Source organism: Rhamphochromis sp. 'chilingali' (assembly GCF_963969265.1).
Source record: "Rhamphochromis sp. 'chilingali' genome assembly, chromosome: 5".
NCBI classification, from domain to species: domain Eukaryota; kingdom Metazoa; phylum Chordata; class Actinopteri; order Cichliformes; family Cichlidae; genus Rhamphochromis; species Rhamphochromis sp. 'chilingali'.
Genome location: NC_137932.1, coordinates 20,608,406 through 20,633,319, shown reverse-complemented (window position 1 = coordinate 20,633,319; position 24,914 = coordinate 20,608,406). Strand labels below are relative to the sequence as shown.

The 24,914-nt window shown below is 39.5% G+C and overlaps 1 protein-coding gene across 4 annotated transcripts in view; it reads right to left on the bottom strand.

Moving 5' to 3' along the window:
- fam184ab (family with sequence similarity 184 member Ab) overlaps positions 1–24,914 on the bottom strand; it is a 220,904-nt gene that overhangs the window by 82,585 nt on the left and 113,405 nt on the right. For all 4 annotated transcript variants that reach the window (XM_080882220.1, XM_080882223.1, XM_080882221.1 and 1 more), the window contains 4 exons: positions 21,660–21,845; positions 6,632–6,754; positions 5,301–5,462; positions 2,733–2,854 (listed from right to left, as the gene is read on the bottom strand). In XM_080882220.1, coding sequence (XP_080738346.1) covers positions 2,733–2,854; positions 5,301–5,462; positions 6,632–6,754; positions 21,660–21,845 — 593 coding nt within the window. The remainder of the gene's footprint in view (positions 1–2,732; positions 2,855–5,300; positions 5,463–6,631; positions 6,755–21,659; positions 21,846–24,914) is intronic.

Here is a 24,914-nt window from a genome sequence, read left to right as displayed (position 1 = left end):
TTCCTACGCATGTGAACAATGAATTAAGACAATAAAGCACACAAACCACCCGAAGACTCAGTGAAGGTGCAAAAGACTAAAACAGAAATATTGGCATACTGACGCATTTATATTATCCTGATGTTCCCCATCAACAGAGAGGGACAAATTTTAAGAAGCACATAAATAGAAGGCCAATAGGTGTCAAGTCTTGCATTAAATTTAGGAGAATTGATGTTAAAATACTGAAGCTGCATCTTTCTTCTCTTATCTTGACAATCATCACAAGCTAAATCTGTCAGCGGCCTCTCTCTTGGCAGCTTTTTCTTTCTTTTTATACCTCCCCAGAAGTATGATTTTTCTGGTTGATAACAGTATTTATTTAACAGAGAGAATTCCTCCTTCACAAAAATATCAAACAGTTGGCTAATTTCACCTTCTGCATTACATTTTAAGGTGCTTCCAATGAGGAGGATGTTTAAATAAAAAAATGACAAAAACAAAAAGGGGGGATTGTGTCACATGCTGTAATAGCAGCTCTGCTGTGATATTAATGATCAGACCTGATGCAAAGTACATCTTCTCATTTTCCCTCTGCTGTGCTGACAAACTATCTGCAGCAAATTCACTTAAATACTTTATAAACCGCAGACTAGGTGACATTCAGTCTTCAAAGACAAGGTGAACGCACTGTAGGATTAAAAATAAATAAATAAATATAGACCAGCATATTTATACAGAGCACTTGTCGCTCTCCTCCTCTCAGTCTCCTCTTCATTAGCTTCCATTCACCTTCCTTTGTCTCTATGCACTGAGCTCTTTATTCCCTGGAGAACATCTATTCATTTGGTTGGGATGAGTACACTGTGGTTAGTGAGCCGTCTGAATAAAGGAGGCTGGCTTTAATCCCCCTTTCACTGTGGAAACAGGCGGTTTGTCTGTGATAGTGTAATCACGGAACGAGCTCTCTGGATTACCAAATGAGCAGAAGAGGTTCGGCGGATCAGCAGACTAAAGCGCAGATGAGGCCGTGCTAGGTTGTCCTGGTTATACATAAGATCTTAGAAGCATGTTAGGCACTTGAAACTTTAGACCAGCTTCTGACAGATGCTTTATCCTCATTGTTCTGGCCTTTAGTTTAAGACTATTCAGGGAAGTCTTAAACTAAAGGCCATGAGAAGTTCAGGGAAGCAAAATCAATCTATGATTCAGTGAGAACTGACCTGGTTCACACTAAAATATCAGCAATTAATGGGATTTCCTGACTACTTCCTTTTTCCAAAATATTCATATATATGTAAAAGTATATATCTGTACTCTAAAAAGCCTGAAAGTCAATATTAGGCATGCCTAAAGCCCGAACTCTTTTAGGCAAGTTTTTTGTTGTCATTTCTTTAAGCAGTCTTAAGGAATAGTTCTCCAGACGTCTTGTAGGACATTCAGAGTTTTTCTTTGGATGCTTGTTCTGTTCACTAATAATGAGGTACAGGCTCTGAGGAGGTAGTTCAAGGCTGATAGTGTTTTCTACCCAGATATGCTTTTTGTTTGGGATCATTTTCATGCTGATAGATGAAGCTGTTGCCAGTCAAATGCTTTCCAGGTTATATTGTGTGCTCGCTCAATCTAACTGTACTTTTCTGTGTTCATAATTCCATCAAATTGGACAAGCTCTCTAACGCAGTAGTACCAAACCATGACAGAGCCACCATGGCTTTACATGTTTACAGACACTCACTATTGTACTCTCCCCTGACCTTATCAGTAAGTACTGATGCAGATTTGAACCTAAAATGTTTCCAATTATTTTCAGTCCAGTTCTTGAGTAATCTGGCAAAACTCACCTTTCCTCCTTTTCCTCTTCGTGAGAGTCACCTTTGTACTTAAACCATTTCTTAGAAAGCTTCAGTGAACAGTAGTTCCTGTCTCAGGTCAGTGCTGGATTTTTTTTCTATTGCTTTAGGTGTTTTCAGATACTGTTCATATGCTGTTGAAAGCTTTTCAGGCCTGCCACTATTTCTTGTGCCCTTCCCTTGTAGTTATTTGTCACAAAGTACACAATACCCTTTGCGTAATAACTGTCGATGTGGAACTTATGAATGGAGGGAATTAATTATCGATTTAAGAAAGCGTGTGCATGAACTTTCAAGGCAAAACTCCACAAACAGAAACAGAGGTATAGATGAGATGTTACGATTACCGCAGCACTTTCACTTTGGCCTCAAAAGGAAGAATTCATCAGATGCTGTTGAATCCTGACAAAAACTCTAACAGAGTCATTTAGTAGCTGTGTGAAAAGTACATCAGTTCACACCTGAAAACAGTCAATTTTACTCTGAGAGGATTTTGAATAATCACTCTTCAAAGGTCTATGGACATTAACAGAGACTTTAACACTGGGGGCTTTAACACTGGATTGAGCTGAAAAGCTGCAGAGCCCACCAAGACTAATGCTCTGTCACAGTCAACGGTGGAAGCAGCAGGACCCGTGTGTGTGTGTGTTTACGTGCATTTGTGTGTGTGTTTAATCTACTAACAGCAGGAAATGAAAATAAGTAAATAAAAAGACAGAAATTACCCATCTGTTCTCAATTTCATACTCTGTTAAAAGAAAAGATGAAGACGGAGGATGCTATTGTTGCTTTTCCATTTAAAATACATACACACATTCTTGTTTTTCTATCTTACTGAGGACATCTAATTGACATCTAATTTTTGGTCCCCACAAAGACATCTAAACCGGTACACACACACACCTGAGTGTTTCAGTCCATTTGAGCTCCAGCTCCAGAGCCATCTTGTCCATCTTATGTTTTTCTTCTTCTTTGGTGGTGATGAGTTTGGCTTCATGCTGACGTTTTTGGGTCTCCAGCTCTCCCTGAGAGAAGGACACATTGGCTTCAGTCCACCATTGCAGTCTAAATCATATGTTACACTTAAACTCTGTGGTGTGCACATCACTTAAGATTCTCAACAAGTTTTGACCTGCCTAGCTGAAGTTTTGGTCTGACGTGCATGCTGTCTAAATGCCAGTCATGCACACATTCACAGCACCTGCAAGCTAAAGAGCCAGCTAACAAGGGAAGCAACAAAAAGGAAAAGTTGCTGAAGGCAGAATAATTTCAGCAGTGGTGTGAGACTGAGCAGCCTACGCCTTTACTGAGTGCAGAGAGAGAGACCCGTGTATTCACCATTAGACACTTTCTGTTTTCAAAGACTATGATTTGCATCATTACTATTTTGTCTTTTCTGTCTTTAAGGAACTTTCTACACATATATTGCGCTCTCATGTTCAGGCCCGTTAAACAGCCTGTGCAAAATTCTGAAAAATTTTATAAAGTTACTTCTTTGCTTTTACATCAGCATACATTTGGTCTTATTGAATTTCTCTGCACTACCTGCTCGTTAAACAGGTTGTCGTGAGTTGACTGTGCTGTAACCTTTGTGTAGAACTGTGATGTTTGGTTTTTCTTAGCAAACTAAGGTTTATGGGGACCAACTGTGTCTGACAAGGCAGAACGGAATGTATGTTCTTAATTACAGGGTGTAAGTAAGCTACAAATTTTCAGGTGCCCCAGTGTGCACCTTAGTGAAACCAAAGTTATGAAATTTATCTAAATTAACTTTAATCTCAATGATGGTGTCAGTGGTCAATCTGCATGCCCAAAAACAAGCTGAGTCAGATGTTTCCTGCACTGGATCCTCCATACTCTATGTAAAGGATAATGTGAGGTAATAGGCTAAATGAAAATATGATTTATGCTTTGTAGATGTTAATTTTGTGAACTGCTCTCCTTCTTCTCATTCATCTCTCAGGCTTTTCCACAACACAAGGAAGGCCAGTATGGGATGCCTTAAAAGTGACAATCAGTTATAGACAGCCTTTCACAAAGCATTGTGGGATATTAGGCCCAGTTTTCAATCAGGTTTTTCCTTTTTTAAGGAGAGAATCCAGCTTCGTAGGTGGATTTTTTGCAGGACAAAAAAATAAAGCTATGTAGTGTGACACTGCTAACAGACAGCACAACATGTTGGCTTCTGGCAATGTCAATCCTAACATCCTAACACAGCAGGGACACAGAAGCCATGCTAAAAATAGAAAAGGAGAAACTGCTACAACAAAATTTACGATTTTCTTTTTTTAAACCAGGACACTAATTTTTAAAAAGAGACATTGTTGCAGTGTTTCAAATATATTATTTTAGCACTTTGATGAGTACAAAGAAAAGAAAATGCTATCTGGTTACATAATGTTTAGGAGAAGGACAATCGTTATGGGTAAATAGCAGCACAGAAAAAAACAAAAAATGTTTATTTGATTTTAGAGTGAACTGTTGCTTCACAGATAAGTTAAGGTTCGAGGTTCATCCCAGGAAGTTGATTCTGTTCATCTGGACGTAGCGTTTCCATCCAAGTGACTTCTTCAGTCTCAGCTAACTGCAGGTTTCCCCAACCTTATAAACAGTACATTAGCATAATGACTGAAACTAGCACCACAGAATGAATATAATATACAAATTAACATACAAATTAATATACAAATTGTCATGACCATTGATCAACAGCTACTGATCAACAACCACTGATCAATGACCACTGATCAGTGGCGATGAATACCACTCACAGAGAGTTGGGGAATGGCTGCAATCACAGCATTTTAAGATGGTGAAAGATGTACCCTTAGGCCCCCTCCTCAAATCAGAGATGTTCTTTCCCTTTTCACATAAATTGCCTCTTTGACTCTCCGCTCAAACCAGCATTCCTCCCTGTCCAGGATGTGTGCATCCTCATCATTGAAAGAGTGTAGAGTGAAAGCCTGTAGGTGTAAATAGGTGCGAGTTAGCTCTTCTGTGTTGTGCCATCCGCTTTGCCAGAGGTTGTTTGGTTTCCCCGATGTATAAATCATGGAAATCTTAACAGCGTACACTACATTACTCTGTTTGTGCTGGGAGACCCGATCCTCAGGATGGGCCAATTAGTGGTGCAGCGTGTTTGGGGGTTTGAAAGCCATAGAGATGCAGTGTTGAGAGAAAACGCGTCACAACTGTTCCGATACTCCTGACAAATAAGGGAACACTAAGGGTTTTCGCTTAGGCAGCAGTTGTTTATAAGGTTGGGGAAACCTGCAGTTGGTTGAGGCTGAAGAAGTCACTCGGATGAGTGATGAAATGTTTCTCCCACTGAAAACACTACGTCCAGATAAACAGAATCAAGCTTTTGGGATTTCCTCACCTGGATGTTTGAACATGCATCAAGATGTTTGAGGTTAAGTATGCTGTTGTAAAGTTCAGTGCCCAGGCTGACGTGTGCTTTGTTTGCCTGACCTGCAGTGCAGTCAGCAGGTTGCTGGTCTCTCTCAGTCGGGCCCGTGTAGCATCCAGCTCCTCCAGCAGCTTGTCCTGCGCCTCCTTCAGTGTGGAGATCTGCCCCTCAGCTGTTTTAATATCATTCTCCCCCTGCTGTACTTCTTGCTGCAGCCGAGACACCTGCAGGGAGGACAGACAGACAGAGTGAGGCAGAGAGAATAGACTCTGTCCACACCCGCCTCTCTGTTACACTTCAGGCTGTAGCTCAGTGTGGCACCAACCTTGAAACTACATCAGCATTTTAGGCTCAGCGAGGTGGAATTTCCATCAAAAATACATTCAATGACTGTTTCCATTTCAGATTTTTAAATGAGCCAAGCCCATATATTTTTTTTGCTAACATAGCAAAATAGTTTTGCAATGCATCACATATTAATTTCCCCAAATGTCTGAAGTAGTGGCTAAAAATGTTTGCATAAAGTACCCCAAAAAACAACAACAAATAGTGGCAGCAGATTTATACTGAGGAAACCTTGAAACTGAAAACCATTTACTGATTCAGTGTTTTAGTATGCAATCAATTTAATTCATTCATAATCATTTGAGCTAAACTCTCATCTTTATTCTTTCTTGTTCAGCTACTTTACTACACAAGTACTAAAGTCTTGTTGTTTTGCAGCAGAGCTGATCTGACCTGCTCAGGTGCAGTCAGGTTCAAAAAGAATTAAAACTGAAGCTTTGGGTTTAAAGTTTTATAAAAAGAAATCTCGAACCCAGTTACCTCCTCTCCTGGGCTCAGTTTGAGTTTACAAGCTCTATTTTTTCACACACTTAATTTTTCTGTGTCCTTTAAGAGCGACGGAAGCTGTGATTCTTAGAAGCGATCCTCAGCTCATTTTTCAGGGGCTAACATGACTGAAATGTGTTTTTATTTCAGCTTAAAAACAGCAAGCAGTTTTTAACACTCTGGGAACACATTTTTTGAAAAGCTCAAGATTCAGATGTAGGTTTCTTAAACTTTCTGTGGTGAGAAAACTGACCGGAAGTTAAAACAACTGTAATAGTATATGTGTGTATTTAAAAAAAAATCTAAACTTTTACCAAAGTGTGCACATACTTAAAGAAACTCCATGTGCTCAAGGACATCGCTTCATCTGATCTCAAGAACGGGCACTAAACTGATTTAAAAGGTCAAGAATAAAATTTAAACCTTACAGTTTTTCTTCTTTCCATTGAGATGCTTCTGATCTGTTTTCAAAGTGTTCCTTTAACTTTTTTGAGCAGCGTATTTACCACAATATATTGTTTGCACACTTGAACAGAAGTTTTACAAAGTCAATGTGTCGTACCTCCTCAGTGGCCGCATTGAGTTTGGACGTCAGCTCCTCCCTCAGCTCATCCAGCTGCTGCCTGAGCAGCGTCTTCTGCTCCTCCAGTGACTGACGCTCCCTCTCAAACTGCTGCTCCAGCTCCTGTGGAGAACGATCAATAACACAACACTGTCAAAAACAACAGGGAAACTTAGAAAGCCAAAGTGAGCTCAAGACCTTGGATGAAAAGTTTTTGCGCCTGAAGATTCCTTGAACCCTTATCTGTTTCCCTCAGATAAGTGACTCACATAAAGGGGAAACAGTATGAGTCGTGCATGATTTAGTTGAAGGTCGACGTTAAATTTAATCAGTATTCACGGTATTTAGCGTCTGTAAAGATTTTGAGTCATACAGGTAATGCAATATCTGAGAGACGAGTCAGGGCAGAAATGATTCATAATTCAGATGAAATCTTGTTAAAAACGGTCACGATCAAACAGCAAGTCATTTTTCCACTAACCTACTGAGTACCAATTAATCTAAAATATAGCAAAAGCTGCAAAACCGAAGGCCAACATGAACAACCTTGGGCTCAGTGAATAGGAGACACTTGAGAGGAATTTGAAATACAACAAAATCGGCATAACTGTGCCACCAGTCCATTATAAGAAATGAAAAACACCAGCAAATACTTACAATTTTACATCAGGCTAATAAAAAAACAGCTTTATAATGAGCCAGGAAACATTGATGTTACTGCACATGTTCTACATACTCCCACCTAAAACTCAAAAAGTTTCAAACTGCATTGAAGCGCAAAAAGTTACAGCAATTATTTCAGTCGTAATAGTCCTGAGTGGCCTCTTCAGTGAATGTACCAGGGTGGAAGAGGTTAGAGAAAACCTTTGCAAAGGTTTTTGTTAGAATTTCCTAACTGAAAGTCAGTTTTGCAAACCACATCTAAAACAATCTAAAAGCCAAGGCAGTCGCTCTTTCATTTAAGAGTTTCACCAAAACTGTGCTATTATACCAAAGTTTTATACCAAAGGTTTAGCAGACATAATCTTTAACATCAGACAAAGTGATGCTAATGGGAACATTACTGTGAGTTCATGTTTACTAAATGAATGTTAGCCGATGTAGAGATGCTGTAGACTTGACGTGTCATTGTTTGCCAGCAAGCTGATGTGGGAGGGAGAGAAAAAATGGAGCCTATACACAGATTATTAAAACAGTGCATACAGCGGTGTTGCACTACACCAGTACTGATAAAAAAATTTAATACTTCATAACAAACATCAATGTTGTGTTTTAAATACATACATTTGTATTTTGAGTACAAAAAAAGGTGTGGCTAAAGCACATATTAGATAAAGTTTTGTTATGTTATAGATTTTTTTTTAAACTGATTTTTATTTTTTCTTGAGTATTTTGGAGTCTGCAGTACTTGTTATAATTTAGTTTTAGTTTTAGAGTTTAATTTGTTCCCTCAGTATTTCCTGTCTTATTCTCTTGTGTCAACCCACCTTTTATGTGTCTGCATTTCACCATTTAACAATTTTCCCTTCCTGCTTTATTTTGATAGTCTTTTGTCTCTAGTGTCTTGTGTTTAATTTTACTTCCCCTCCTGCCTCACTGCATTTGATTATCTTAACCTGTGTTTTTTTTAATCTACCTATCCATCCATCCATCCATCCATCCATCCATCCATCCATCCATCCATCCATCCATCCATCCATACTATGTACTTTTTTTTAGACTTTTTCCATCAGCTGAAATAAAAACTTGCTTTTGTTTGATTTAACCTATCTCCACATATCTACGTTTGGATTCCCTTTGCCTGCAGTTCATGACATGACATAAAGTTACATTTCTAAGAAACTACATGTCTACAGTGGAGTTTATATAGCAACACTGTAGTTATGGATTTACTGCAGTGCTGTAAAAAGACAACTCTGAGGCATTAATAAGGTGACTACAATTCATCTACAGGTGTATCTGAACCAGATTTCAGGTCACTCCATCAAACATTTGTTGATACATTTTACTGGTGACTAAAGAAGGATCCAGATCCAGATCCAGAACTTGCCTCCCTCTCTCTCCTTTGTTTGACATTACATTCACTGCATTCATCTGTACAAATTTCTAAATATACTTCAAACATTTTCATTGTCCTTGGCAGTCAGAAGAGAAAGCGCTCTTGCAATTGTCACCACTATAAAGCTTATTATGTCTTCTGATGAATGGGGAATGGTTTCTGTTATACTGAGCGATGATTGCTACTTTCCAAGGACAATTAGAGCTCAGGGAAATTGCTATAATGTCAAATAAAATTTGCCACCGTTATTCATTACACAGGAGGATGGAGTTTGTAACGGCGTGCAAAAACACTCTGACAAGTGTGACAGAGTCCCATAAAAATGAATGGGACTTTAAAAAATGTATTTGAATGGAAGAAAGAGTGAAAAATCACAGTAATTCATGTGTAATGCTTCATGACTTCTTACATTCCACTCTCTGCTTAGAGCATGGAAAGTTTCTCTGTTGTCATTCTGACAAATGTTACAATTGTTAGCTCACCTTGCATAGAAAGTGAATATTTAATGACACAAGAATGCATGTGTAAAAAAAACAAAACCCTCTGCAATGTGTAATATTTTACACCAACATAACCAGTTAAAACATCACACATTGCTCCACTACTGGCTTCCCACAGCACAAAGGCTCAAATTAGTCTGACAGATGCTGTGAATCCTGCAAAAAACTGAAAATATACCAAAAAGACTTCAAAACATAACCCTAAACTAGAGCTGCATCTTTCTATTTTCTGCCCGGAGCCTGCTTCTGCCCCAGACCCCTGCAGAGAAAAATGAGGGCAAAAATCAGGACACAGAATAACTCTGTAGCAGTATGAGAACTGTATTTATTTTATATGTAGTTTATTTATTTTTTATTATTATAGGACACAATATGCAACATGAACCAAGAGATGCATTTATAGCCAAAGCTAGTCTGCAAGCCCCGTTCCTTGCACAGTAAATACAAACAGTAACAAACAGTGACCAAACAGTTACACAATCATTTAGTGACAGTATACTGAGAAAATTATACTCACAATAATGGGGAATAAGTGAGCCTACATTCACTCAGTGCCAATTAATTATGGTCCCTCCTTTTTGTGCCATTAAAAGGAGACTTCACCAACTATTCAGCTGCAAACCATAAAACAAAAACATTAAACTGAATATGGCACAATGACTCATCAGCCATCACAGTAAGGTAAGTACGACAGTCTTTCTGGGAGTTCTTACAGATGGCTGAAGAGGCCACAGTCTGGGCATAAGATGTGGTACATTTGTGCTGTGCACCAGTGTTAGAAAGGGGAGCTGGTGTGGTTGCTAGAAAGCATCTCATTATCACAGGGCATATGCAGGTTTCTACAATTTATGGGACTCTGGGGGCACACAATCGGTGAGAGCCTGCACTGCAGGGCCGACTGAGTCGACAAGCCGGCCTGGTCGAAATAAGGAAAGGGACATCTCGCCTTCCATCAAAGGCTGAAAACTTCCTGTATTTGCAGAAACAGCCGCCAATACAGAAGGATATACAGGAGGAGGTAAAATTGTATTTGACCAGATGCGTTCTGACCGTGTTCGTGATCCAGCCTCAGTTTGCTGAATTTACAAGAAACGTAAGAATTGGGGGGGCACTTTAGCTCTAACTTTTAAAAATCCTTGGGGATTCTCACTATACTCAAGTAAGTATTAAGAAAAAACATTGAAATATTTCAATACTTCAAAGAAAACAAAAACTATCTTCTAGATAAAAAAAACATTTGTTTTAAAGTCCAACTTTTTTACTATTATTTAACCTTAAAAATCAGAGAATATTGTGTGAATTGCAGACTGTTTGGTGCTGAAACAGACAAAGTCAAATGGTGCAAAAAATAACAAAGAAATAAGAAATAATAAGAGAGAAGGAAATAATAAAGACATATCTATAGGCTCCATAGACTGTATATAAAAGATGGACAGAGCTTCCAGCTCTCATAAAAGAAGCAAAGACCTGCAACTTCTTTTAATGTAAAAAGAAGCCAGACTATGCATGGAAAAATGAACTTACTTTTCACCACATTTAATATCTCAGTAAACAGTTTATTGATATGTTTTTGGTCTCTAATTAATGACCAAGTCTTATTTTATAATAATAATAATGTATCTTTTATTGATCCCATTTAACCCATTCACTCAGTGAAGCAGTGGGCAGCCACCAATCTAGCGCCCGGGGAGCAGTGTGTTATACAACATGATGCTCATTGTGTTTTACACTGTGGCTTCCACCTTATTTAAATTAAGATGGACAAAATTCTCAACTCAAGATGTTAAAACAGAACAGAACTAACTAAAGGGGTGATGTCACAGTGACTGTCCATCTTGTATAGAAAGTCAGTGATTATGACACAGAAGGATTAATGTCATGCCAGGTAGCTTCATTTAGAGCGTGAGACAAAGGCAGAATAGATCCATTTAAATTCAAAATGCAGCCTCCTCACAGACAACTGTCATTATAATTTAAAGTGATGAAAGAATGAAGATGACGAAAGAAAAAATGATTAACTAGAAGTGATGAAACTTGGATCAGACAAAAGAATTAGGTGATGAAGATTCATTTCTTCTCATCTGTCTGCTCTGTCATTTTTGGAGAAAAGATGTAAAATTGTGAGTGAGTGAGCCGGGAATGAATGCTGCTGGTCGCCCTCCTCCTCATCCTCCTCCCCATCACTCTTTAAATTTGAACAATTCTGCACACAGTGCTGACAGCATAATCATGAACAGGACTGAACAATGGTAAATTACTGTGCAGTTGAGAACGCAGTGGGAGGGAATAGGAAGCCATGTTAATCCCACAGCCGTGAAAATCCCACAGAGCCACGGAGGAGAAAGTCTTCGTATGGAATGCATATCTATAACTACAGAAATAATAACAGTCTTCTCTTAGCGCTGCTTTCCCATCTGATCCGGTCTACAGTGGAATATCATTTAAAACATCCTCATTATGCAACTTTGATGCAAGAGAATACTTGATCACTTGCTTTCACATGGCTGTGTGACTGGAATGAAGGACTCTTGAGATTAGGCATCATCACAAGGCTATTTCGGGCTGGTGGAACTGCATGCCACGGCTGCAGTCAAATCAGTGGTAGGCTGCGATTTGGAACAGCAAACCATAGGCTCATTAAATTGGTCCCAAGCCCAGTTTGTAATCCTAGGAGACAATTTCACTGTTTCATATCAGATACAAAGCTATTCTGTTGGTGCAGTATTCTTCGATACTAGGCACAAAAAAGGATGCCACCGATGATCATCTCCTGAAATTATCCAATATCAACTTGTATTTATTTATGCTTCAGCAACTGTTTTCATTGCACCTTTTACAACAATGACCATGTATACCTCTATGCTGCACTCTAGCTTATATTTGTGGGTCACTTCATTAGGTGTCCCCGTTCAGCTGCTCGTAAATGCAAATATCTAGTCAGCCAATCAAATGTCAGCAACTCAGTGGCTTTAGACATGTATGCATGGTCGAAGTAACCTGCTGAAGTTCAAACTGAGGATCAGAATCATGAAGAATGGTGATTCAAGTATGATTGTTGACCAGCTGGACTGGTCAGAGTATTTCAGAAGCATTGGGAATTTTCCCAAAGAGTTTACAGCGTGATCAGAAAAAGAGGAAAAATCCAGTGAGCGGTAGTTCTCTGGGAGAAAATGTCTTGTTGATGCCACAGATCGGAAGAGGAAGTGGATCTGATAGGATGTCAAAATCAACCCAAATAACCACTTTTTACAAGTGAGGAATGCAGAAGAATGAACAAGACAAACAACAGCAGCAGAAGACCCCACAAGGTGCCACTGCTGTCAGATAGAAACAGGAAACTGAGGTCACATTTAACATGGGCTCATCAAAACTGGACAACAGAAACCTTCTGGTGAGCCTTGATGTCTTAATTGTGTCATTTGTACTTTGGCATGAACAGCATGAAAGCATGGATCCACCCTGCCTTGTGCCAGTGGTTCAGGCTGGTGCTCGAACTCTATTAGTGGGTGGGATATTATCTTGAGACACTTTGGGCTCCTTAGTATCAGAGGAGCACTGTTTAAACAGCCTACCCAAGTACTGCTGCTAACCACGTACACCCCTTATGACCACAGTGTACGCATCTTATGATGGCCACTTCAAGCAGGATAACACACCATGTCACAAAGTTTAGGTCATCTCAAACTGGATTTTTGAACGTGACAATGAATTCACTGGATTTAAATGACCTCCAAACATAGAAATTTAACAGAGCTCCTTTTGGACCTGGTAGAAGACAAGACATCGTCCGTGTGCGGCTGACAAATCTGCAGGAAGTGTGTGATGCTGCCACGTCAATATGGACCAAAGGATCTGAGGAATGTTTCCAGCACCTTGTTGATTCTGTGCCCTGAAGAATTAAGAAAGTTCTGGGGAAAGTTCTTTTTTGCATTTATTTTTTGGCCTTTTTTCTACACATTTTTGGATTCTGTTGGTTTCTCACATTTTCTTGACTTTCTGTTTGATCTCTCTAGGTCTTGCCTCTTGGGTCCTAAACTACTGCTCTACATTCCTTATATCCAACTGTGACATCTGAATCAGGAGTTTTCTTTAAAGCACATTTACTAATGAACTTTGCAGCATTCATTTCAGACGAGAGGGAAATAAGAAACTCAGTGCTTTCCAAAAAGAAACTCATGTTCTTCTTAAGAGTTAAAAAAAAAGGTAATGGGGTAAAAATATATACCATAGAATATGCAGCAGACAAGCAGTGGGTAAAAGCGTCATCTAAGAACTGTGCATGTATGTGCTTAAGCTCTGTTAGGGAGGCCACACGCTGTTCTAAGTAAGTAGCAGTAAAATATTGATGCTAGAAGTTTTAGAAACTCTCATATATGCACAGACACACACACACACACACACACACACACTGTACTGGTTACCACAGCCATATCCTTGAGCCAATGCTCACATCTGTCTCCTTCAACATCAAATCATTTTGCCCTAAATTTGATCACTTTACTTACTTTATACCCTCCACTTGGAGTTTTATGCGCAGTAAATGTCATCCGTGTCCTGGTAAGACTGTGAATTTAAATATATTGGTCTTGCACTCTTTTCAATGTCGAACTTTCAAAGCTTCTAACAAGCCTTATTTCCTCATTTATTTGAAAGACGACACCCCCCCCCCCCCAACAATTAACGTTGTCCTTTAAAGAAGCAAAAGCTTAAAAAGTTCCTTTTTTTACTATGTAGCTTGATGTTTTCTGCAATGTGTTAATCTAATTAATGTCTTATTGTTTCTGTAGCAGACACACTACAACAACTCGAGGAGCACTAGTTTAAGCATCTCCCTGAAATAGCACCTAACGCTTAAGACGCTCTTTGTCACCTGTGTGACTCATCAGGCAGCATGAACTGTCTGCACATGTGGCTGTCATCAGCTGCCACTTCTTATTATACTTTGTTTTCATTGATAACCTATTTTAAATGCCTGTTCTGGATCTGGTTGCTTTGTGACATAATAAAACTGACAAAACCTTCATCGGGTTATTCACATTCCTACCAGCTCAGATTAGGAGAGCCCAGAGGTGTTCCAGATTACATTTATAGGTGATAAATATAAATGCGCACCCACATCAGTAGGTTGCATTTCCTCCTTTGATTTTTGCCAGCTTCTTAGTCACAGTTATAGCATCATTTGATGTATTTTAGTCTATAGACAACAAAAGAAAATGCAACTGATGTCATATGTCGTGCCTGTGCTAGTTGGTGTACTACTTTGAATATGAGTAACAACATGTGCGCAGTAGTATCACCCTGTGATACATTTTTCTCTTGTTAGAGGACTTGCTTTTTGTTTGCATGCTGGTTTGTGTTTTAGCAATGACTGTCTTTCACATTGACACTGAAGTTAAAAAGACTCAAAGCCCTACCATTACCAGGTACACTCAGGCAGAGGTGGAAAGTAACTCAGTACAGTAATCAAGTACTATACTTGACAACACTTGACTTGCTAGTACTCAACTTTCTAATTTAAACGGTTCTTCTGCTTCACCTCAACATTTCAATTTTTGTACATTCATAAGAAAATACATTTATCTCTATTCATCTGTTTAGATTTTACAGTCTATTCCATGTGACTGATGGTTCCCAAACTTAGATTTTAACATTCTATTATTCTATTATTAACTTGTAACACCTATGTAATTTGCACAAATCCTTTTAGTAGACTGTTTAAGTATTAATAAGCAATAACACAAAGCTTAGGGCAAAGTTGGTAGAAGAGCACGGAACAATGTGGTTACAGTGATTCTTCTCTGAGAGCATGCAGGATATAACATCACTGCTCATCTCTGCCTTTATTATTACAACAGTGCAAGTCAGAAATGAAGCCGAATCAGCTGCTTGGCTGCATCACTCGGGGTCTGGGTACCTCTCACTGCTAACTCTGTGTGACCATTATATACCGTTTTACAGGTCCGCACAGAGCTTTGATGTTATTCTTGCAGTCGCGGGTTGTTGTTTCTTGCATGAGTGCAGCGCTCTCTTTACTTTCTTGTCACTTTTACATGTTTGCCAGTGTTTCACGTTTGCTTCTTTGTACGTCTGCAAATGTGACTTTCTTCTTCGCTCTTTTTAGAAAGAAGATGTAATCATCGCTCCTCAGCAGTCATAAATCACTCTAATACTTTTGCCTCATCTTCCACATGAACTGTCATGAAAAGCCGCTGTTGTGCAACGCACATAAAAAACTATGCTGGAACATTTTTCCTACCCCCCCCCAAATCACGCAGACAATCGAGGAACTTATGTAGCTTATTGTTTGATTAATAACTATGATGTAATTACTGAATTACTCCATTACAGAGCCAGAATATCAATGATGTGGCTCATCCGGTTCGCAATCCATCACAATTCACAGGTTCTTGCCAGTAAAATGACAACTGTGACCTTGAGCACACTTTGGGTGAAGACCCATTAGTTGATCACTGTCTGCAAGTCTCTGACCAATACCCAACACTGACTACAGTATATCCATCACTTTCTGCAGATTAAATACTGTAATCTTAGTTTACTTGCCTTTATATGAGGAGTAATTTCAGGTGTAATGATCCCGTCAGTGCTGTCATCCGATAGGGAAAAATGTGAAGATTTTCAGCACTATGAAAAGTGAAAATCATCAGGTTGTGAGAGCCTAACTCACCAATCTCAATATCCAAAAGAAACTTTAATCAAACCTTCATCAGTCCCGGATTGCTAAACTGATTCGTGCGTACTACACAATACGAAACATTTCAGTAAACAATGCATGAACAGTCACAGACTTTAGTAAGCACAAACTTCAAAATTAGGGAAAAAACTCCAAACATCACAGCCCACTGCTCTGTCTATCATCATCTTTCTAACAGATTTTCAATTTCAAACGTTCTTCAGCCTCTCTGAGAGAATCACATCTGCTCTTCCTCTTACACACAGGAAAAACTGCGCTCTTTGTATTCACGAGACTGACAGTCTTGTGACAACAATAAACTGAAAATGTTAGTCGGATCTTTTTCCACCGCCTGAGAGGAAGCGTTTCAAAGAGGGGCATCACCTGAAATTCAATATGAAATTAACTGAATACCGAAGCCAGTATTCAGCATTTCTTTACATTTTTGGCATCAGCAGAAAAAAGCTATTGAAACAGTATTTAGACCTTTGTGAAAAACATGTTACAAAGTGTCTAGGAAAACACAGCATGTATCTTCTTTATAGCTCTTGCGGCAGTGAATAAAGGAGAGTTTTTGTACAGATTGCAGAAACAGGCTTGTGATAAGTTACTTGTTAGTAATCCACACACACAACTTACATAAGATCATTTGTGGAGAGGTAAATGAGTATGGCTCACAGTACAGGACTATATTAATAATTGGGAATAGGAAAAACTTTCATTTTCAACCTAGATTGTTAATAATCAACATAAATCCCCCCCCCCCACCACCACCACCACCACCACCACCACACACACACACACACACACACACACACAACTGCAACCTACTGTAACTGTAGCCAGTGGTATAGAAAAACATATGCAACATAATGCGGGCTGTCTGTCATTCCACTCGTTCGCTAATGAATACAACATGAGCAGACTGAATTATCTGACAGGACCACATCCTTTGGCAGGCCGCAGATCCTTAGTGCAAAGAACCCGAGCGAGCCGACAGCTTGTATTTTGACTGAGTCGTTCCTGATTATCTGTCTGCTCATCGTTTTATAATATCAACTCTAACTACACGGTTATTTGCAGTAGGTGCCTCCCGGGTTATGATAAAGTTTTGTAACAACATGTCACCACTTATAACTGTGACTTAGAGGTAGAGCAAATTTCAAACAGGGAGGACGTTCGTCAAACAATCCAGGTGAGCAGCAAAAAGGAAACAAAAAAATACACAAGAACAATGGAAACAAGAGAAATACTACAAAGTATAAAGTAGAAATAAAACACTGACTTGAGGGAGTCTGTTGCTGCCTGGGTTAATAATAGCTAAAGTCCAAACGGGACACCGAATCTGATCCAATTCATCAGATTTCTATCATCAGTTTTGTGATCTAGTGTACATTTTTATCCCTGTCAGGTTACCGCTGACAGGGATAAGCGGAAGAGAGCGGATGGATGGATGGAGGTTACCGCTGAATAATTAGATTTCAAAATGAAATATAAAAACTTGACGACAGAAAGTATATCATACATAAGTATGATATATTTTATGTCAAACTTTTATTCTGTACATGATGACAACAGGGTGACACAAGCTGATTATTAATGACTGTTCTCTTTCCTCCTTATTTAAAAAATCAGCATTGACTTGTGTTCATATTCCTCAGTCGTTTGAGTTGCCATGGTGAATTGTGATATCACTGTTTTATGTGTTATAAACTACATAAAACTACACGTACTTCAGCTAGTTTGAAAGTAAATTTAATCTCAAAGTTTAGCTCTCCAGACAGCAAATTTTCCATCACATACTCTATATAACCTACAATATGTCTGTGAAGGTTCTCAGTCATCCAGGTCATCGTAGTCAAAGGAGCTTGCAAAGGGAGGAGGGAGGACAGACGCAACAACATTGTCATCCCCTATGTAGCCGGCGTATCAGAGAAACTCAGGAGAGTTTTCTCCAAGCATGACATCCCAGTGTATTTCAGACCCAGCAACACGCTCAGACAGAAACTGGTTCACCCGAAAGACAAAACGCCAAAACACAAACTTAACAATGTGGTGTATGCTGTACAGTGCAGCGAGGAATGCTCAGACCTCTACATTGGAGAGACCAAACAGCCACTTCACAAGCGCATGGCACAAAACAGAAGAGCCACCTCCACAGGACAAGACTCAGCAGTCCATCTGCATCTTAAGGATAAAGGACACTCTTTTGAGGATGCCAATGTTCACATTTTGGACAGAGAGGACAGATGGTTTGAAAGAGGAGTGAAAGAAGCCATCTATGTCCACTGTGAGCGACCATCTTTGAACAGAGGCGGGGGTTTACGACACCAACTCTCTGCCATCTATAATCCAGTTTTGAGATCCCTTCCCAGACGCCTTAACGCCCACTCACATCCTGGGCCATCTGACCTCAGGAATTCGCATGATAAGGTGGGGCCAGGTTTCACAATGAACACACCCGAAACTCTGGCTGATTGGGACCCACACCCAGTTTCACACCTTGGCTCAGGCGATTAGAGGATCATCAGGGGGTCCTTTTGTCCCTCTGTGGGGGGAAACTCCCACTAGGTTTATATCTGGGACTCTCCACCATTTGACCTTAGAACTGAAGAAGCTTCTCGGATGAGAGGTGAAACGTCTTCAAGCAACTTAAAGAAGTCCAGACGCTTTATTTGCAAGCTCCTTTGATAACCTACAATACTCTACCTGCTGTGTAGCAAATGGTAGAGAGGAAATTACTGATAAACACAGAGGGTCATTTAGGAGCGAGAGAAAAATATTTCCTTCTGCAGTTAGCAGACCACAAACAAGACAGTGAATATTGGACAACAGTCTAAATAAATAATGAAGTTACTCTGTAAGATGTCAGATCGTATCAGACTGCTGCAGTCAAAGGTTAGAGAAGCGTGTCTACTACAAGATCAATGGATCAGTCCCGGGTCATCTCTCTCGTCAACACCACTGCTCCGCTGATGCTGTTTCAGCCTACAGCTTTGTGCAAGTGAAACTTTCCTTAAAAAATACATGCTAAATCAAGTTGGTCAAGTTAGTTTGTTAAAAATTATTTCCTGAAGACTAATCCATCCATCCATCCATCCAATCCAATCCAACTTTATTTATATAGCACTTTTAAAAACAACAAAGTTGACCAAAGTGCTTTCCAATAATAAAACAGAGATAGCAGTTAAAAACCATACTTTAAGCATACAATGAAATCAATAAACAAAATAAATATATAATTGAAAAAGATAAAAATAAATCAGTGTATATATTAAATATCACAACATGAGTAGAATAAACAATAAGATATACAATGAATAAGATTAACAAGGTGGAAAGATTAAGAATGATCAACAGCTGACTACAAACTGACTCTGATAATACTCCTAGAAAGCCTTTGAAAAAAAGTGTGTCTTTAAAAGTGATTTAAACATTTCAAGTGTTGGGGCCAGCCTGATATGGAGGGGCAGTTTGTTCCATAGTTTGGGGGCCACAACAGCGAAAGCTCGGTCCCCTCGGTGTTTCAGTCTCGACATGGGGACAGCAAGGAGTGACTGGTCAGATGATCTCTCAGATCATCTGACCAGTCTGACCAGTCAGACCAGTGTCCTTTAACCATGCAGATTAAAGGACACCAGCATCTTACTTACCAAACATTTTTGTATTAGATGAGGTCAGTACCTGAAGCCAACGAGTTGCTTGTCATCTTGAGCAGTTCACCATCTCCTTCTTTCACTTTATTTCTGATTGAATGCAACATTTGACAACTCTAGCTTTTCAACATGTGCAGTTCTAGGGAATTCAACAGTAATGGCAAAGTTTGTAATAAAGCTGCCCAAGCCTTTACTGGACGAAGAGTGGCCCTTTTACCATACATTTTATACAGTTGTCCTAGGTGTGCGTGCCACCAAGATGTCTGATGGCCTAGCCCCCCCCAAAAAATCACCACAGAAGGTTTTGGTTAAACGTATTTAACCTCCCAGTGACTCGTATGCAGCTGATTAGCTCAAAACCGTGCAACAAGTTCACACTAGTTAGCAAGCTAATATTAGTGGGCTGAGATCACAGACACTATAAAAGATGAACACAGCTTTTGGGCCTGAAATTTAAGTTAATGCAAAAGCACCTTAACCGTGATTCTTTTTATTGGTCAGCCAGGAACCACTGCACTAGAAAAACTGGGGAAATGGCCCTCAGCTCACTCTCCCTGTGACCTCACTAAACATTTCCTGATATGTTTATGGGCCCAATCACTAGTTTCTAATCATCGCAAACAGCAACTCGGGCCCACTACCTTCCATTATTAACCCAATTACCTGTACTGCTGTCACTGTCAGCAGGCACCAGTAGACACTGTCACTATGATTTCCCATCACAGTAATGGCGACTGTGCTGGATGGTGGAGCACACAAATCGGCGATAGCAAGGCACCACGCAATGACCATGTTTTGACATATTTTTAGCTGCACATTGTCTTGTGACTAAAATATTACCAAAGCTCAAAAGTGCATAAAGTTAAAAAAAAAATCTAATGCATCAGAACAAATAAAAATACTTATGCACCAAAAGTTAATTTACTGTCACATCTGGTGTCCATCAGAAATTCTTCGAAAAACAGAATGTTTACGGCTTGAGAATAGCTCCGGGCCTGATGATGCAGGATCAATTAGCATACAGCTGTTCACATTCCTTCGGCTTCGAGCAATAATCGCTGATTACTCAAGATGCGGCAATCACAAAATAAACCCCTGTTGATTTTCATTCATTGTGCCCTGTGAACCCACCATCTGATCCATCCATGTTTTAAAGCTGCAGTATACAAAAGTGTTTTTAGAAAGTGACATGACATAAAAACACTCAAACACACTGGGCTTTAACACTCAAAAAATGCATAAACATGCTTATTTGTTCGTGATATTGTCCCAGCTACAGTCAGCAGATTAGACAGGCGACCCACACAAACAACAACAACACTAAGGCCGGCTAACAGCAGCACTTCTCAACAGAAAGGTTCTGTACATCCTCAACAACTCACCTCAGTATTGGAGAGAAATAAGCTTCACTGACTCCAGAGGCTCCACATGGACACCCAGCTGACATAAACAGCAGACTGACAGAGTTGTTTGTACCTACAGCCGCCATAATTAGGATTACGCACTTAAATTTCAGAGGAGTAAAAAAACAGAAATGGACGGCAATCAGCAAGCTACTGACATCTACAGCAGTGGTGAGATTTCACAAACTGTACCTTTAACTCTATGTTTTTTGGCTTGTTTTAACAGACAAAGGAAGAAAACTTGAGATGCACTGGTTTAGCCCATTCAACCCACTATTTTCTTTAAACTACTGCACTGAGGCTAGTGTGAAATTTGCTCAAGTCCCTCCTCACAGGCTACATTTTAGTAAAGCCTGAAAACAGAGGCCAGAGGCACTGCAGAATTCTAGTTTCCTCTCCAACTACTTCGGTTTCAACCTGCTGGATTATCTATTTTTTTTTTAAATAACTACACCAGCTTTAAATGTAGTCGTTTCTTCTTTGTAGTTGGGACCTTTGTTATGATTGCATGTGTCAGATGCTTCACTTCATAATAAGGCTCTGGTCTGGAAGAACCTTCGTCATATCAGAGGTGTACACTGGAACATTTACAATAAAGGGCCCAGGCCAGCCCTGTATGTCTTTCTGTCCTTGAAAACAATGAAAACATGTCCCTGTGTGTGTGTGTGTGTGTGTGTGTGTGTGTGTGTGTGTGTGTGTGTGTGTGTGTGTGTGCTCACAGCCAGGAGGCGGTTCTTGTCCTTCTCGGCGTTGTTGAGAGCGGTCTCCAGGGTCACCCTGTTCTTCTTGGCGACTTCCTCCAGAGCTCGAGCTTGGCTCTCCTTCATTTGGCTGGTCTCCTCTTCGTATCGAGCTCGCAGACTGTTCACGTCCTTCTCGTGGGACACTTTCTCATCACGGAGGGTCTAAAAAACACCGAAAACGCACGTGCGAACTTAAATTATGCTCAAAGGTGAGCTCTGCGATAGACGATAGACAGACACAGAGCTCGGGCTGACATTCACAACATATGCTGCATTATTCAGCCATATTGCCACCGTTTGCTTGGGGATAATCCTCCAGGCTGCCTCTATACAGTGCTACTCTTTCTCGCCACGTCACTCTCATGTGTTATTCTTTGAACAGTAAAAGTTGATAAAGCCTGGGCACAGCCTATCTGGGATTACTGATAATGGGGTTATTGATTAGGACACAATGAAGCCCATTATCAGTCTCAAAAGTAAAGATACAATCGTTTGGATTCTAGATGTCCAACGGTCTTTATCACACTGGTGTTCAGGTATTGTGTTTTTTAAGTATGCTAAAGCAGTCTAGCTGATAACAGGAGAACTTCTTTTTACTCATTATTTAAACAGTAGGTCTTTGAGTTCATGCAGAAAGAAACAAACAGACTTTGGGATGTTTTGTAGTGAAGTCCCAAGTGAAATGAACAGCTGCTGATTGAAGACTCTGACCAACACGTTTTAAACATTGTAAAACGATCTTTAATATAGGCAGGCATGTAATATTATGTTTGACAAAAATGTAACTAAATTAGGTGCACAGAAACTATATTTGACTCTGCAGTGGGACATCGCAAGATGATGACAACAGCGTATAATACGGTGACCTTTGGGATAAAATAAGAAGCAGCAATACGGAGACCAAACAGTTCAGGATATGTTGACCTGATCGTGTGGCTGTTTTCACTTTTTTTTTTCTTTTCTTGTTTTCTTGGACAAGTCCAAATATCAACTTTGGTGTCCATACAGGAAACAGTTTTGATGATCTATAGTATCACTTTACATATGAATTATTTGTTTAAGGCAAACACATCAGCAGTGTTAGTTTTAGTCATAATGCATTTTGGCTTACTACAAAACCTCCTAGTGGTAAAATGTCAATGTACCAGTGTTGTACACTCATTCAAACAATCAACTATGGTTAGAAGTGCTTCACAAGTACCTGGATGATGTACAGTCAAACAAGTAAGTAAAACTCTTGCCCTTCTTGCCTGCAGGAAAGAGAGGGACCTGAGAAATTTTCAACCAAGTTACAAGAGCTAGCAAGACAATCACAATTCTCAGTGTCATCTATGTACATTAAGTGCACAACTTAGATCATTTAATTTGAGACAACACTGTGTCAAAGTTTACAAACTGCACTTGCAACTGAACTAATGAGTACTGTAAAAAATGCTCATCTGTATAGATAAATCCAATAGTAATTTTAAATTTAAGAAAAAAGTGAAAATTTGTTCAAAACGAACTTCTAATGCGACCCACTGATGAGTTACAGACGTGACAGATGTTTAAGAGGAGGAAAAACATTAAAAAGCCTGAAATTCCAAGTTAAAATGCTAAGTTAATGAGTATAAACACAAAAAAATATGTAATGAGCATCATTTAAAGAATGAATATAAGTTATCAGCAGTGATTTATGTGTGGATGAAATGAGAGGAGAAGCTGTAGAATAGCAGAGCAAGGAGGCAGAAAATGCAGTGAAGAACAGATGTAGAAAAGATGTTGTTTAGAGAGACACAAGGAGAACGAATGAAGTCCTGCAGAGTTAGGTTGTTGTCAGGCTCTATAAACTGTGTAACTCAGAGATGAGCAGACAGGCAAGAACAAATGCCCTCTGTACCCAGCAACAGTGCACTGGGTTTGTCATTGGGAAGCTATTATAGTATGAATCAAGGCTACAGTCAAAAAATAGTGATTTTCAGGGGAAACAGACAAAACAGACAAAAAAAAAATTAATATGCAAGCGCTAAAGTTTGGTTTTAATCAGGAGAGCAGCTGTTTCCTCTTTGCATGGCTTTAACAAAACTTTAATTGGCTAAACTTCGCCAAAAAAAAGTCACAAGGGAACTGTAATACACATGAGCTGAGCTGACTCACACAGTGAGCGATCTGAGGGAACATATCCTATTAAAGACTATACCAAGAATATCTGACTACTAATGAAATTAGAGTTAAAATCAGCAGCTCTGTTTCCAGCTTTAAATTTCTGTTCGTTGTGTGTCTCGGATTAAAAAACTGTAGCTAAAGGTGTAGATAAAGTTAACATGTGGGCTCTGGTTGTGGAGCTGGGTAGGTTCCTGGTTTCTTTGCGCACTAACAAGAGATTGGCACCACACCAATCATCTGGTGGCAGTAGCACATCAGGGCGTACTACAGGCAGACATAAAAGGGATGGCAGGAAGAAAACTTGAAAGTAACTGATAAAAATAATTTTTAAAATAAGGTTATATATATTTTTAAATTTAAATTTGCTCAGTCTCAGGAGTCCACACACTGAATTTCAGGTAGGCCATTAAAGGCTCTGACAGCATTTTTACTGATGACAAGCGTATGCGTTATTTGATGGTTATTTTATTAAAATAAATAAATAAAGAGGCTAAGTGGCTGGTAATAGAAGCGAGGGATTAGCTGAGTGAACAATTAATCTTTGGCACCACAAATATATGTTTGTTAAACTAATTGCAAATGTCATCAGTGTCACCGACTCACTGTTGGGTTACGCAGCCACCCGTCACTTACCCAGGGTTGCACTGTACACTGCACTGTAGCCGCGACAGCTCCCCTCCCCTCTCGCTAATTGCTGTAATAGATGTAAACAAGCAGGGTGGGAGGTGGAGCAGATGACATCTAGTAAAACTTCTGCAGTCCACCAGTCTACTTTGATGTAGCGAATGAAAGGTTGAATGTAGCGTTTGAGTCCGGCCTGTCATATAGACTATGCCAGCCTTAATTAATTTCAAATCAAACTATCAATATATATCACATTTTACAAAAAAATCCCGTTAACTGTTTAGGAATTACAGACATTTTTAAATACAGATCACATTTTTAGAGGTTCAAAAGTAATTGGAGGATTCACAAGCAGTTTCATAGCTTAGTTATTATTATATAACAAATGAAGCAGACATAATATCTGAAGTTGAATTAAAATGTTGAATTTCACGTGTCTCAGCAAGACACACGAGACAACTA